Source organism: Lagenorhynchus albirostris, chromosome X (genome assembly GCF_949774975.1).
Source record: "Lagenorhynchus albirostris chromosome X, mLagAlb1.1, whole genome shotgun sequence".
In the NCBI taxonomy this organism is placed as follows: domain Eukaryota; kingdom Metazoa; phylum Chordata; class Mammalia; order Artiodactyla; family Delphinidae; genus Lagenorhynchus; species Lagenorhynchus albirostris.
Genome location: NC_083116.1, coordinates 5,525,633 through 5,540,112, shown reverse-complemented (window position 1 = coordinate 5,540,112; position 14,480 = coordinate 5,525,633). Strand labels below are relative to the sequence as shown.

General features: G+C 44.0%; 1 protein-coding gene across 1 annotated transcript in view; it reads left to right on the top strand.

The window, feature by feature from the left end:
- AFF2 (ALF transcription elongation factor 2) overlaps window positions 1–14,480 on the top strand; it is a 487,094-nt gene that overhangs the window by 144,853 nt on the left and 327,761 nt on the right. The window contains exon 2 of the mRNA XM_060137245.1: window positions 10,126–10,246. Coding sequence (XP_059993228.1) covers window positions 10,126–10,246 — 121 coding nt within the window. The remainder of the gene's footprint in view (window positions 1–10,125; window positions 10,247–14,480) is intronic.

Genomic DNA, 14,480 nt, shown 5'->3' with positions numbered 1-14,480 from the left:
ATGATTTTCCTAACCTAAGAAAATATTACAGAAGCAGAAAAGAAACTTCCACGTGCTTAGATATCTGTGGCACAATGGAGTCTTCTTGTAGCGGGGAACCTGAGTATGGAGGAGGGGATGCTTGAGGGAAGATTGAAGGAGATGAAGGTGCGATCTGGGCCGCTGGGAGAGGAGGGAAGGAACACTTGCTGGGGAGACACTCATCTCTCAAGCAGACGGGGATATTGGACCACATCTCTTAGCCAACAGTCACATTGTCCAAGGACAAAAGAATTTAATTTCACTGGAACAATTGCTTTTAAAGTACATTTTAACAGGCTTCTAGAAAGTTGAGTTGAGTACTACTGTAGGCACACCTCTGGGTTGCCAGAGTCATGGTCATTCTATAAAAGAGTGGCATTTCCATTAAAAGGGAATCCTGTAAAAAACGGAATTTTCGTGCACTCTTACAACATTGTTGCCAGTCGTTTTCCGTCTGAGTGTCTACCTGTGCGTGCTGTTTGGAGAAGAATCTATTCCACGCTGCACGAGCCCTCTCTAAGCTGAGATATTCTGCTTAGATAATCTGGAGCAGGGAGTTCAGATCTTCGACGTACCCCATGGATCAACTGTGCTGTGCTGTCCTGTGAGCAGAGCTCAAATGTGGGGATGTGCCTCTCTGGCAGGGGCCTTCCTTCCCATCTACTAGCATCTTCTTTTTGGCTAAAGGGTGGCCTCTGGATAGGGCAGCCTCAGCGCCTCTTCCACGTGTTTCACTTACTCATTGTGTCATTTTTCGGGCGTGTCCACCTCTCTGGGTCTCATGCGCCTGTCACCTCATCTACAAAGTGAGGATGACGCTGCCTCATCAGAGTTTTTGCGAGGATTAAATAAGATAGTCCTCCGAAAATGGCATGGAGCAAGGAATGAACAAAGAGTGGCTGTTAGTGTTACTGCGGTTGTTGTGCATGACAGTCCGCTCCTGTAATAACTGTGCTTCACCTTGAGGCATTTCTGCCAGCGTAGACCAACAAGGCAGAGTTCTGCATCACAGAATACATCTGTTCCGCAACGGGCCCTGGCTCTTCATTTACCTCCATGGGAAGTCCATCCGATTTAGGCACGCCCAAAGGGGTTTAATAAAGAAGTTTATATGCGAAGGATCCTATCATGTGCAAAGACTAGACGTTGTTTTATATTGGATGCCTGGGAACCCCGCCCCGCCCTGTCCCCCGCACCAGGAGATTCGCAGGCAGTTGGTCTGGCGTGTGACTCGGGCGCGGGGATCTATAAAATCTTCACTGGGTGATTCCCATGGGCAGCCGAAATTGAGAAGCAGATTATAGAAGATCGGTAATATTTAGAAATGTTTTAAATTTTAAAAATTATTATTTTAAACCTCATGTCAATATTAATGTGTGTATTAATTCCATATATTGATCAATTTCCTGTCGCTATCTCAAAGATCATTTTTGAGCCTATAGAGAAAAAATTTTAAAGGCTATCTAATGAGATATACTTTGTCCTGGTCTGTTACTAGAAAGACATTAGACCTCAAAAATTAGGAAATTTTGCTCTAGTTTTTGTGGAATGAAGAGAACTCATGAAAGCTACACATAAATATCTTTGGCATATGCAGGTCTTGTATCTCAGACTTTTTTTTTTTTTTTGCGGTACGCGGGCCTCTCACTGTTGTGGCCTCTCCCGTTGCGGACCATAGGCTCCGGACGCGCAGGCTCAGCGGCCATGGCTCACGGGCCCAGCCGCTCCGCGGCACGTGGGATCCTCCCGGACCGGGGCACAAACCCGTGTCCCCTGCATCGGCAGGCGGACTCTCAACCACTGCGCCACCAGGGAAGCCCATCTTAGACTCTTTGAAAGAGCTCTGGGTTAGGAAATCAGGTGAGCGGTGTCCTGGATGCAGTTGTCATAGGCTGGAACAATTTTCTGAGCATCAGTTTTCCATCTTTAGATGAAATACTAATACCTGTCTTGCTAATTTATCAGGGGTGTCTGAGAAGCACACGACTTAATGCGCAGAGTAGAGCTTTGTGGGATGAAAGTAAATCCTGATCATGTTGACCCTGACATGGTGTCAACGATCTCATGTGAGCAGCCCTTACCAGCTTACAGAAGCCTTCCTTGTTCACTATCACACTTAACCTTGACCTCAACCACATGAAGAGGAACTCCCATTTTACACATAACAAAACTGAGGCTTAGAAATGTAAAATGAGTTATTAATGATCAAGAGACTTGTAAGTGAAAGTTATAAAGAATCTGGATACCATCATTTCTGGACACACTGAAATTCTTTAGAAATAACAGAACCTGTTTCTTTGGTTGGTGTCAGGTTCGGTTTTCACTAGGTTGTTTTTGTTTTTGTTTTTCTTTTACCATTCCTAGATATATTCAATTATCTTTGCAGCTTGAGTATTTGGTATTTCTTAGAAGTAGTGCATCATTTGGGGAATTTAGTAGGCTAGCCAAAATAGTTTTGCCCTAAGCTTCAAACACTTTTTAAAAGTGTCTTCCTGGGCTTCCCTGGTGGTGCAGTGGTTGAGAGTCCGCCTGCCGATGCAGGGGACACGGCTTCGTGCCCTGGTCCGGGAAGATCCCACATGCTGCAGAGCGGCTGGGCCCATGAGCCATGGCCGCTGAGCCTGCGCGTCCGGAGCCTGTGCTCCACAACGGGAGAGGCCACAACAGTGAGAGGCCCATGTACCGCAAAAAAAAAAAAACAAAAAAACAAACAAACAACAAAAAAAGTGTCTTCCTCACAGTATCTGTATTTGACATTGCTTATTTATATACAAGAAGGTTTTCTGTGATCACCTGTAGCGTGCTGTCAGTGACTTAGAAGCCATGGACCTTTCCCTTAAGGAGTAAAAAGTCTAATGGGAGACATAGAGAACCCCAGTTAAAAATCATTATCAACTCACTAGATTGAACCCCTTTAATGAGCATGGTGTAACTTAGGACCGGGAATATCCATACAGTGGAATATTATTCAGATACTAGAAAAAGGAGTGAAGTATTGATCCATGCTACAACGTGGATGAACCTTGAAAACATTTTGATACGTGAAAGAAGCCAGGCGCAAAGGACCACATATTGTATCATTTCATGTGTATGAGATATTATCCAGGATAAGCAAATTCATTCAGAGAGAAAGTAGATTAGTGGTTGTTGCTTAGGGCTGGGCTGGAAGGGAGGATTCAGGGCAGAGGTAATTCCTAAAAGGTAAAGGGCTGCTTTGGGGGACCATGAAAATATTCTAAAATTATATCATGGTGATAGTTGCAAAACTCTGAATATACGGAAAACCACTGACTCTATACTTGAAATGGGTGAATTGAATGGTTTGTGAATTATATCTCAATAGAGGTGTTATAATAATTTTTAAAACAGGGTGGGGAGCAGAAGAGAAGGAGAGGAGGTGAGACAAAAACAAAACAAGAGGAGTGGTTCTTGGAATGTCTGCCTGACCCCACTGGAGGATGATTTGACAAGCCTCCCGGACGAGCTGAATCTGCTTCCATTTTCAGAAGTAGAGGGAATGGGATATCCCCGAGCTGCCCTGGAGGGAAACAGGTTTAATATTCCCCTGTTGGTAATACATAGTTTTAAAAAGCACAGATTTAAGGGAACTCTCAGAATGAGCACTGACCCATTTCCCCAAGACCTAAAGAAATTGGCATGACTGGGTGGACAGCTGACAGATGTGGAAAGTAAATGTCTTGTGTGTTTTCTGTCCTTTCATTCCCATCTTGATTTTTTTTCTTTTTAATGAGAGCCAGTGTCTGTGGGGAGAGAATCCATTTGCTGAAGAGAGTGGTTGTATGTATGAGTCCTGCTGTGGAAACAGGACTTAGAGGTTCTACTGATGTATAGAAGCTCCTTCTCAAGGCCATACTCACATCCCCAGATCCAAGGTTCTCGTGTGTCTTCCCTATGTGTGCAAAATAAGTATGGCCTGGTTTTAGCTTCTTAGAACAGTTTGGGAGTTAGCACTTTACACTGCAGTGCTCATGGATATTAGCAGATAAAATAAGGCTTTAACTTGGGGGTGATTTTGAAGGTATTGAATAGCAGAGGTTTTCTTTTTTTAACTAACAGAAGCTATACAGACATTAGGTCAGGGTCAAATTCAAAACAGGGCTAGATATTTAAAAAAAAAGTACCACTTGGAATTCTGGAACATGTAGTAAGTATAAATATCTACACATTTTATAGACGGCAAACATTCATTCAGGAGAACCGGAAGGAGTGAGTTATAGCTTATGTTTGTCCCTTGGGTGAATTAAATATGTATTTTTATGCTTTTACAAAGATATTAGCCAAAATAAAGGTGTTTTAGTGCCAGCTGGATTCGAAAACAAGTGAGACTGAGTTATTTACTTTCACTTACATCGTTACTACCATAACTCCTGTATTAGTTAGCAGTATTTTTAAACAAACCTGTCATTTTAAAATGTCAGTGTTTTTTTTTAATGTGTCCCCAACTAGTTTTGTACAATAACCAAATTAGGCAAGCAGTGATGATTATACTTCATGAAATATACAAACCAAATGGACTTAGACTGCTTTTTACTCTCATTTGCTCAGCTTCTTCCCGCATATGTAGTTAAGTGTTACAATCCCTTTAGGTTCCGTACATTTTGGTGTAAGGAAACTAATGGTTTTTCTATACTCGCAACCAAATGAAGTTCCTGAAGTTTTTCCCTACTGAGAATGTCTAATAAAATACAATCAAGGAAAGTTGACCAACGGAGTGCAAATGAGACTAATATTTATTCTTGAGTGTGATGGAAGCATGAGAGTCAGAAGGGACAAACCATGGGGTATTAGGAAGAGAACTAGTTTGGGAAGCAGAAAACCCGAGTTCCCGCCTCCTAGTTCTGCCACAAACCTGCTGCGAGGCCCATGGCCTTACTGAGCTCTATTTCCTCATCTGGAAAATGAAGGGACCAGAACTAGATGATGGCGACAGTGTCTCTTCTAAAAGACTAGCCAGCATTTATCAGCCTGGTGTCCTGCCGCTGTGAGCTAATGAAGACGGCATAATTGAGCTTCTTCAATCTCAGTGAAGCTCCATGTGTCCTGGGTTTTATCTCCCCATGAATGTACCTGTGGCTTCTAATGATGAAAATGGGAGTTGCTAGAGTCTAAGATCAAGTTTAAGGACGAGGATGAGAGAATATCTGAGAGAAGGAGAAGAGGAGAAGAAATCACTTGAACTTGAAGACGGAAGAGACACAGGTTGGCATCTTCCTTCGCCACTACCTTGATGAGGCCTTGGGATGGCTCCCTTCATCGCCGGAGGGCCGTAGATTCCTCCTGTGTTAACAGGGCAGGTTCTCTGTTATTGGAGGCCAGGGAGAGCGATGGGTGGGTGAAATCAGAGCTAATATAAAAGACCCATTCTAGAGGGTATCTTCTCACCATCACCGCCTTGCACTGGAGTGAGTAACAGGGTACAGTTGGCCCTTGAATAACGCGGGCTTAGGGGTGCCAGCCCTTTGTACCCACGGGTTCCTCAGTATCTGCGATTCTGCATCCGTGGATTCAACCAACCTCGGTTTCAACTACCTGTGGATTGCGTGGTACTGTACTATTTACTATAGAAAAAAATCCACGTGTAAGTGGACCCACGCACCTCAAACCAAACGTGACTCAAGGCCTTGGTGAGTTAAATGTATAGTTAAATGGAATTTGTTCTTCTTTCTGTCCTTTTTCTATCAGTTAGTGGAGATGTCAGTGAAGCAGGGATTCCAAAAAGATAGGCTGAGGGACTTCCCTGGTGGTCCAGTGGGTAAGACTCTGCACTCCCAATGCAGTGGGCCTGGGTTCGGTCCCTAGTCGGGGAACTAGATTCCGCATGCATGCCGCAGTTAAGAAGCCTGCGTGCCACAACTAAGACCCGGTGCGGCCAAAAATAAACAAACAAACAAATAAATAAATAAATATTTTTTTAAAAAACCCAAAAGATAGGCTGTACAGACAGAAAACAAAGGCCTTTGGTCAATGAAGAGTAAATTGAGGTGGTTTTTTTTTAGGTTGAAGGGTAAATGCATTTTTAAATTGAGATATAGTTGATTTACAATATTATATTAGTTTCAGGTGTAAAACATAGTGACTCAAAATTTTAACAGAGGGCTTCCCTGGTGGCGCAGTGGTTAAGAATCTGCCTGCCAATGCAGGGGACACGGGTTCGATCCCTGGTCCGGGAAGATCCCACATGCCGCGGAGCAGCTAAGCCCGTGAGCCACAACTACTGAAGCCCGTGTGCCTAGAGCCCGTGCTCTGTGGCAAGAGAAGCCACCGCCATGAGAAGCCCACGCACCACAGCGAAGAGCAGCCCCCACTCGCCGCAACTAGAGAAAGCCCGCGTGCAGCAACGAAGACCCAACGCAGCCAAAACAATTTTTTAATAGATTATACGCCATTTATAGTTATTATAAAATATTGGCTCTAGTCCCTGTACTGTATAATATATGCTTGCAGCTTATCTATTTTATACATAGTGGTTTGTATCTCTTAGTCCCATATCCCTGATTTGCCCCTCCCCCTGGGTTTTGAGTTTTCAGTGTCACCATATCATGCCAAATTTCCTTCTATCCTATAGAAAACAGTTGGAAGAACATTCTCACTTGCTAAGAGTGCAGAGCCCTCGAGTTGCACTTTGGGGCTCAACTTCCTAATATGAAAGTGAGTTTTCACACTGAGAGGACTAGTGCACTCTTTCCTCATCAGTGTGAGGAAACTTGAATTGTTCAGACCAGTAATATGGTGATGAATTCCGATTTCTGGCTTGAGCATTTCCTCGTGGGCCGTGGATCCCTTTTTTTTTTGGTTGGAAAACCGGCCTGGGAGTGTAAAGGGGCAACAGATCATCAGGGGACAGACATCGGCTTTCCTGTGGCCTCTGCAGGGCTCACAGGTTCAAACACAACCTCCCTGAAACCAAGGAACTTTAATTGAGTAGGTAAAGAGGTCCTCATAATTATAAACAGCAGTAGGTATAACAAGAGGCTAAATACCTAGCTGGGGTTTTAATTAGCTGGTGCTTCAAATTAGTCATTTTGGTTTCAGTCAGAAATCAGTGACGTTCTGCACTGTGAAAACCTCATCACCCTGTAGTTTGTTCCTCATTATACTTCGCCCGGTGAAGCTTTCAGTGCAACGCCCTGCTGAGCAAAAAAGGAAAAAACGGGAGAGATTTGGTTGCATTCCAAGAGCAGTAAAACTCTATGGAGATTAAGTTCATTCTCACCAGAGATATGAGAATTAGCTGTTCTTTGTTGTATGTGTTAAAAAATGCAGCAGATAACACCCATGTGCACGCTCAATCTGCTCTTCCGATTTTTCGTCTGGAATTTGGTAGCTTAATGAACTGATGCAAAACGCAGCCAAGAGCCTTCTCACAAATCCAGCCTGGGTCGAAAGCCCCAAGCGCCCTGACTGCCGGCCGCTTGAAGGTTCTCATGCATGTTGAAGCACGTTTCCTTTCTTCTCTTCCTTTCTTTCCTTTCGGGTTTTAATTATCTTGCCCTCAGAGGAAGAGGAAGGTAGTTTGCAAAGCCAAGAGACCAAAGTCCCTTGGTTCTCCTCATGGGACAATGAAATGGGATCCCCGGGACTGTCATTCTGGGCTGTCAGGTGCAAGGAGCGAACAGAGAGCTGGAAAAGTGACATATGGCTCGCGTTCCTTGGAAGCGTGAGGCTTCTGCTCTCATGTGTGCACGGAGCATCATGGCTGCAGCAAACCCTCTTCCCAGGTCCCACCCCCACTGAATATCGCTTTAACTTGTCCCCTCATCCCACCCCTGACACCCCATCGTTCTTACATTTCGGCAAACTGACGATGGGCTCAGGTTACACGGGGCCAGTGTATGATGCTGAGAGTGAGTCTTGTGCTCCACGCTTCATGGGCCCCAGATGTTACCGTTGACTCCACATCAGCCTCCAACACAGAGACATTGTGTCACGTGGCGGCCGTTTGGGGTTCTGATCTCAGCTCGTGAATGGGAATGACAGATGATGCCAACAAACGTACTACCTGTGGATGGCATCTGGGACTGTGAATGATGGGCTGGCTTTCAGTAGTACCTGGACTCGGCGTCTTTGTTGACCAGGCAGGGCCCAGATGTGAGGCCTGGGCTTTGGGTGGAGCTCTGGGGTGTCTTTGATGTTCCCAGACGGTGCTGACATTTGCTGGGCATACCTATGAGTGATCCGGTGAGCTCCTCTGTATCTGGCATGGTTTGCATTATGAAAGGATAATGTCCATGTAAACATCCTATAAATGTTGCCACGATTTTTAGATGGGGAAATGAAGTGCTGGTTATCCAGGAGATAAGGCTCTCAGGGTCACTTAGAATTTGTCAGTTCACGTATTCCTGTGGAGAAAGGCGGATGGTTAGGTGTATTGACCTGTTACACTCCATCTATATCAATATCTAGTTACGCTCCCATGGATATTGCATGCTCTGGGATCTTATTTTGTAAATTAACATTATGATACTCACGAGCAAACTAGGCTACCAATGATAGGTATTAAGGTTTGGAATGTATTCAAAACCTGTCGACTGTACTTATATATTATATCAGTATATCTCTTATAGATCCTTTAGCTATTATGTTCGTTTGCATGTCAATTACCTAATTAAGTCTTCACATGACATTACAGGTTTCGTCTGCTAGCCGAAAGTAGAGCGTTCCTATAAAAACTTTCAGAAGCAAAATGGTGTAAAAGTGAAGCGTATCCCCCCAATTTCTGCAAGTTCTCATTATGCCACTTGGCTTTTAAGAAAGACCTATGTTAGTAAGGGAATGACGTTTTCTGTAAAAGAGAAAATCCTCTTCGGATTTTTTTTTCCGTTAGCGAACAAAGGTACTAACGCAGGTCTCTCGTAAAAGGGGCTTAGTGCAAACGTTTGGAAAGCAGGGGATACCTGTATTAACATGGGGAAGGAAAGCAACATTTATACGGCACCCGCTAGGCATTTTATGTACATATATAATTGAAAATTTCCCAGTGTATATGTACTCACTTGGAGTGGAATTACAATCAAAAGCGGGGGGGGGGGGAACCCAATGAACAAAATAAAATCCACTACAATGAGACTTATAGATTATGGTTTAGTATGCATAGTCTTGCATGATGAAGAAAATAATTGTTTTCTTAATGAGGAAGCGTTCCATTCTATAAAATCCAAGGACCCAGAATGTATCTTAGATATAGCCTGGAAGCTTTTGTACTGATCCTCCAATGGGAAAGCCTGAAATGTCATGAGAGTCAGGGTTACACAGTGTTTATAAAACATTTGTGCCCTAAGGTCATTCAAAGGTTTTTACACCTCTTTCATTGTTAGTAGTTTGTTGGTCAAGCCAGACCCCTTTCTTTGCGAACAGTTTCCCACAAAACAAAAAGGAGTGTGACTGATTGGGTGACTTGGATTTTTGTAGACTTCTGAAGATGTTCTTAAAGTCTCCTTTGATTTTTCTTTTCTTTTCTTTTCTTTTTTTTTGGCCGCCCCACGTGGCATGCGGGATTCTTAGTTCCCAGACCAGGGATCAAACCCAGGCCCCCTGCAGTGAAAGCTCGGAGTCCTAACCACTGGACCGCCAGGGAATTCCCTCTCCTTTGATTTCATTACCACAGGCTAACACTGGCTGTGGGCCCAGGACAGAATTCCAGTTTATCCACAATAACATATTTGATAACTCCTTCCCCTTAGGACTTCGTGACATCTGTGAATTCTGAGCCCTAGGCCGTTGGCAACACAACGCAACCCGAATTCAGTACTTTTTTGCTCAGTGGACTGACTTTGGGGGACTCTGCTGTAATTGCCTGTAGTAATCAAGTAAGGACAAGGGAAGAGGATTATGCCTTACTTAAGTGGTCACGAGTACAGTTTCTAATAAGCAAGTTTCTGTTTTCTTCTGTATTCGGAAGAACTGGTCAGGGTCTTAAACCCATTGAGAATAAAGAAAAGGAGGCCTGCTCTCTATGCAGTATCAGTTCGGGTAGCCTCGGCTTGTTGTTTTGTTTTTTCTCCTTATTGATAACAAGGGAGATCTAAATAACTTACATGACTAATTCATCTTTGTCTCCTTTTGTCTTTTTTCTTTGCATGTCAGTCACTATGAACAAGACCGTAGTGCACTTAAGAAAAGGGAATGGGAGCGGAGAAACCAAGAAGTCCAGCAAGAAGACGATCTCTTTTCTTCAGGCTTTGATCTTTTTGGGGAGCCCTACAAGGTAGCTGAATATGTATGTCATTTATCTTTCTGGAAAATGGTTGCCTGTTATATTGTTGAATGCACTAATCAACACTTAATCTATTTGCAAAACACCCAAATCATCTCCGGGAGAATATGTTTTACAAATGAAATATATACATACGCTGTATTGGGGGCGATGGCAAGTTTCTGAGGAAGTCTTCAGAGACAAATTCCATCTTCTTGGGGGAACACAGTAGGATTTGCAAGGGACTTATGAGACTTCCTGTCTCCAAAGAATTCTTTCCTGCCCAACACTACCTACAGCAAGGAGTGCTCCCTGACGCTTTGTCTCACTTTGATTATCAGCGTGGCAGCCCCTGAAGACTTCATCAGAATGTCCATGGATATGTCGGTTTCTCCTCCCAATCAGTGCCATCCATGGCAAGGCCGCTGCTTTCTGTTTCCATTTTAGGTTGTTAGCAGCTGTTCAGTGGTTCGAATACTCTTTGAAAATCACTGTTCTAGGAGAAAGGGCAAAGCCAATCATTTTTTTCCCGGTGATTAATAATCATGGGTTAGGAGACTGCCTCAACCAGAAGAGCTAGTGTAGCTAGGTTGACTTTCTAGTGGTATTCTGGCTAGTGTGTAGCTCCAATAATGATCATACTTCTATGTCTACAAGTATTGATTTCACAGTGACTGCCTCTGAACGTTCTATTTGGGGTGGGGTTGGGAGAAGAATCTTGGTGAATTGCTGGCAGCTGGTTGGTTTTTATTGACATTTACTAGCAGGGTAATTTTCTGTAATGAAACACAAATGATCTAAGAGGTAAAACAACAATAGAGGAAATGTTCACGAGTTGTGATTTTAGAAGAGCACCATTTAGGAGACAGTGACTGGGGTAGACAGTAAGCTGTCTGGACTGGTGACCAGTGAGACCAGAGTCCCGGTGCCTTGTTGAGACTGAGCTAGCAGCTGTTGATTGAGACACTCAGGTGCCTTCCAAATTTGGTAAGTCTGACAAAGAGACTATTAGTTTTCAATTTGTCAATAATAGTATAATCCTTAATAATCCATTTTTCCTATCTCAATTGATTTAATTTCTCTACTGCCTTTGAATGTGCGCATGTAGAGATACGGTTAGCTTGACAAGGATTTGTTGAAGGCCCACTGTGTCCCAGCCACGTCTTAGACTAGTGTCCAAAGGGAAATAAGACGTAGACCCTGCCTTCAAGGAATTCCTTGTCCAGTGGCAGAGATCATCACGAATGAGTGAGGGCATGACCGCATGGTAACCGCTGAAGAGGTAGGCAGGGGAAAGATGCCCGAAGCCTTCTTACCTCGTACCAAGGAGTTTGGACATGGGTCTGTACGCGAAGAGAAGTCATCGCAAGTTTTAAAGTTAGGACGTGGCTGGGACAGACGAAGAATTGTAAAGATGATGTTGGAAGTGTGGAGAGTGGTGGGTTGGAGGGAAGGGAAACTAGAGGCAGATAAAGAAGCTATTGTCGTTGGCTGAGGGGGTTCATGGCAGGCTGGATTTAGAGTAGAGCCAGGAAGTTGAAGTGATAGGGCAGGTGTCTGCCTGGAGGTGGGGAGTGTGCGATAGGAATGAACGATTCCGATCTTTTAGATTTGAGAGGAGGCTGGTGTTATTAACAGGTTGTTCAGGAGGACAACAAGGTTGGTGCTCGTAGTGAAAAGGTAATTAATTCTGCTTTGAGCCTGATGGGTTTAAGATGCCAGTGGATGTCAAGGGAGAGATATCCAGTAAGCTTGGGGTGTATGGATCTGGAGCTAATGAGAGTGGTCAGGAGAGAGAGTTAGGTGTTACTACGTAGGTGGCAGTGGAAGCTGTGAGAATGGGTATTATCACTAAGCCAGATGGCCGGGTAAGGAGAACAAGGAGAGAATCTTGAGGAGCAGTAACATTTAAGGGGTGAAAGGGAGAGTCGTTTTCTTTGGTGATGGTGGTAGTCATTGTGGGTTGGGGAGTAAATGGGAAAAAGTGAAATAAAGAAAGAGAGGCAGTGAATGTAGACTTGATCTTGCAGAGAGTCTTTGTATGGAGGGGGGAAGAAAGGAAGATACGTAGAACGAAAGGGGAACAATTATTTGGAAGGAAGCTTTTTTTAAGGGGAGAGAAACGTGAACATGTTTAGAGATTGACGGGAAGGAACCAATGTCAGTGGAGAAGGCGAGGGTGAAGACACAGGAGAGAGAGGTGATGATGAGCAGAGCAAGGTCCCAGAGGAGATGAGAAAATACAAAACTGAGAACATGTGAAGAGTGATGAGCCTTGGGGAGGAAGGTGGGAATGGAATGTTAGGATGAGGAAGAAGCAGGAGAGTGGAAGGGAGACTGGGGACACGATAAGGAGCTGTGGCCTCCATATTTTCTAGAAAGTGGAAGAGAGGTCAAAGGATGATAGATGCCTCATCCCTTCTTGAGAAAGAGGAATGACCAGATGAGTTTTACCTCTTATCTTCGGAGGGGTGAGAAAAATGAGCTTTACTCAAAGGGCTCATTCTGAAAATTCAATAGCTACTCCATGCTTAACACTATTATGAGGTGTAGAACCCTTGGCTTATTTCCCCCTTTATAATTTTAAGTCTTGTTGAATTAATGGTCTTGTACCTTTAAGGTAAATGCCCTTTCTCGTTAACAAGCCTGTAATATAGATGCGTATCTATTTTTAGATGTAAGTAGTGTCGTTTTGAGTAGGCAGTTAAAGAACCTGTTATCAACATTGTCATTTTCAAAAGTCATCTGTCTTGATACGACAAGAGTACATCAGGTCTGTGTGTGGTTAGTAGCCTGGTGCCTTTATGCTACTTGATGGGGAAGAGGCTTTGCTTTGGAGTCGAGACTATGAAGGAAAGGAATAATGCTAACAGTTGATGACCTGGTAATTCTCTTTCTTTCACTGCCGCTTTGATGACTGACTGCCATCTTGTGCTGTGTACATGTTCAGGGTTTCCTGGGAGATCACTGGGCAGTATGCTTCTCCTTTCCCCCATATCACGATACTAGAACAGATGTACACCTCTAAAAGCTCCCTAGACCTGGACTGGTGTGGACACCCTTGGCGTATCTGGACATGCCAGTGGCAATGGGAGTTCTAGAGCTGGCCTGTGGTCCACCGGTAGAAATGAGGACATTCCTACCACAACTTTTCCTGAGGCTTGTGGTAGGAACGCCTACCAAATTAGAAATCAAAATTCCTGGTGGTTGATCAGGACTTTAAGGAAACTTCTTGCCACTCTAAATCCTAAAACAAGGCCCGATCGCCTCTCCGACGGCTTTGGTAGTTCATAAGCTAGCCAATGAGCATCAGTCCCTAGGACCCACTGCCCTTTCTTGGCAGAGAGAAGAAATGGTGACCTCTCATGGTCCTGGCTGATTTCTTCCCCTTTTTGGCTTCATCTCTACCACTCCCAGAATGGAAAGAATGTTGACCACCCCTAGATCGGGGTGCTGGTGGGTAACATCCCTCGGTGGCTGAAATCTGAGTTTGTGCTGTGCTGCTGAAAAGGATGTGTTCAAAAGTGCTTGAAAAATGTGAAGCCGTTTGACGTGTCTAGATTAGTGAGGAAAGATGGGGAGGGAAGAGGAACTGGCATGTACCAAGCGCCTCCTGTGTGCCAGGAACCGTGCTAGAGCTCTCTTCACGTGCTTGCCTAGCCCTTACAGCATATGGGTACGCATTTTCCCCGTGTTTCCCATGAGGAATTTGAGGTGAGCTTCTCTGCAGCCTCGTATCCGCATAAGTGTGATTCCATATCTGTAACAGGAAGCTGTTTATCCTCGACAAGAAGTCAGAAGACCCGATAAGCTTACCTCCTGTGTGACTTTGGGGAAGAAACTTTATTTCTCTGACCTAGAGTTTCCTTTGCTCTGAAGTGAATACTAGTAGCTGATAGAAAAAATAACTGATGATAACAACAACAAGTGACATTTTACAGCTCTTCACAGCTCAACAAGGATGAGGAAACCGAGGCGCGGAGACATTAAGTTGCTTATCCAAGGTCATTTGGGTCAGGGCAGGTAGAAGCCAGAGTAGACCAGAACAGCTGTGCTGACTCACACGGTGATTGTGAGGGTCAAGTCAAACAATCCGCGGAAACCTTGCCTTGAAATCCATAGTGTGCTATACCAATTCAAGGTATTAGCATTATTATAATTAGAGAAAGAAATAGCAACTTACAGCTTAGAGAGATTAACTGTAAAAATATTAGAATTTAAAAAAAACGAATTACTAAATCACATA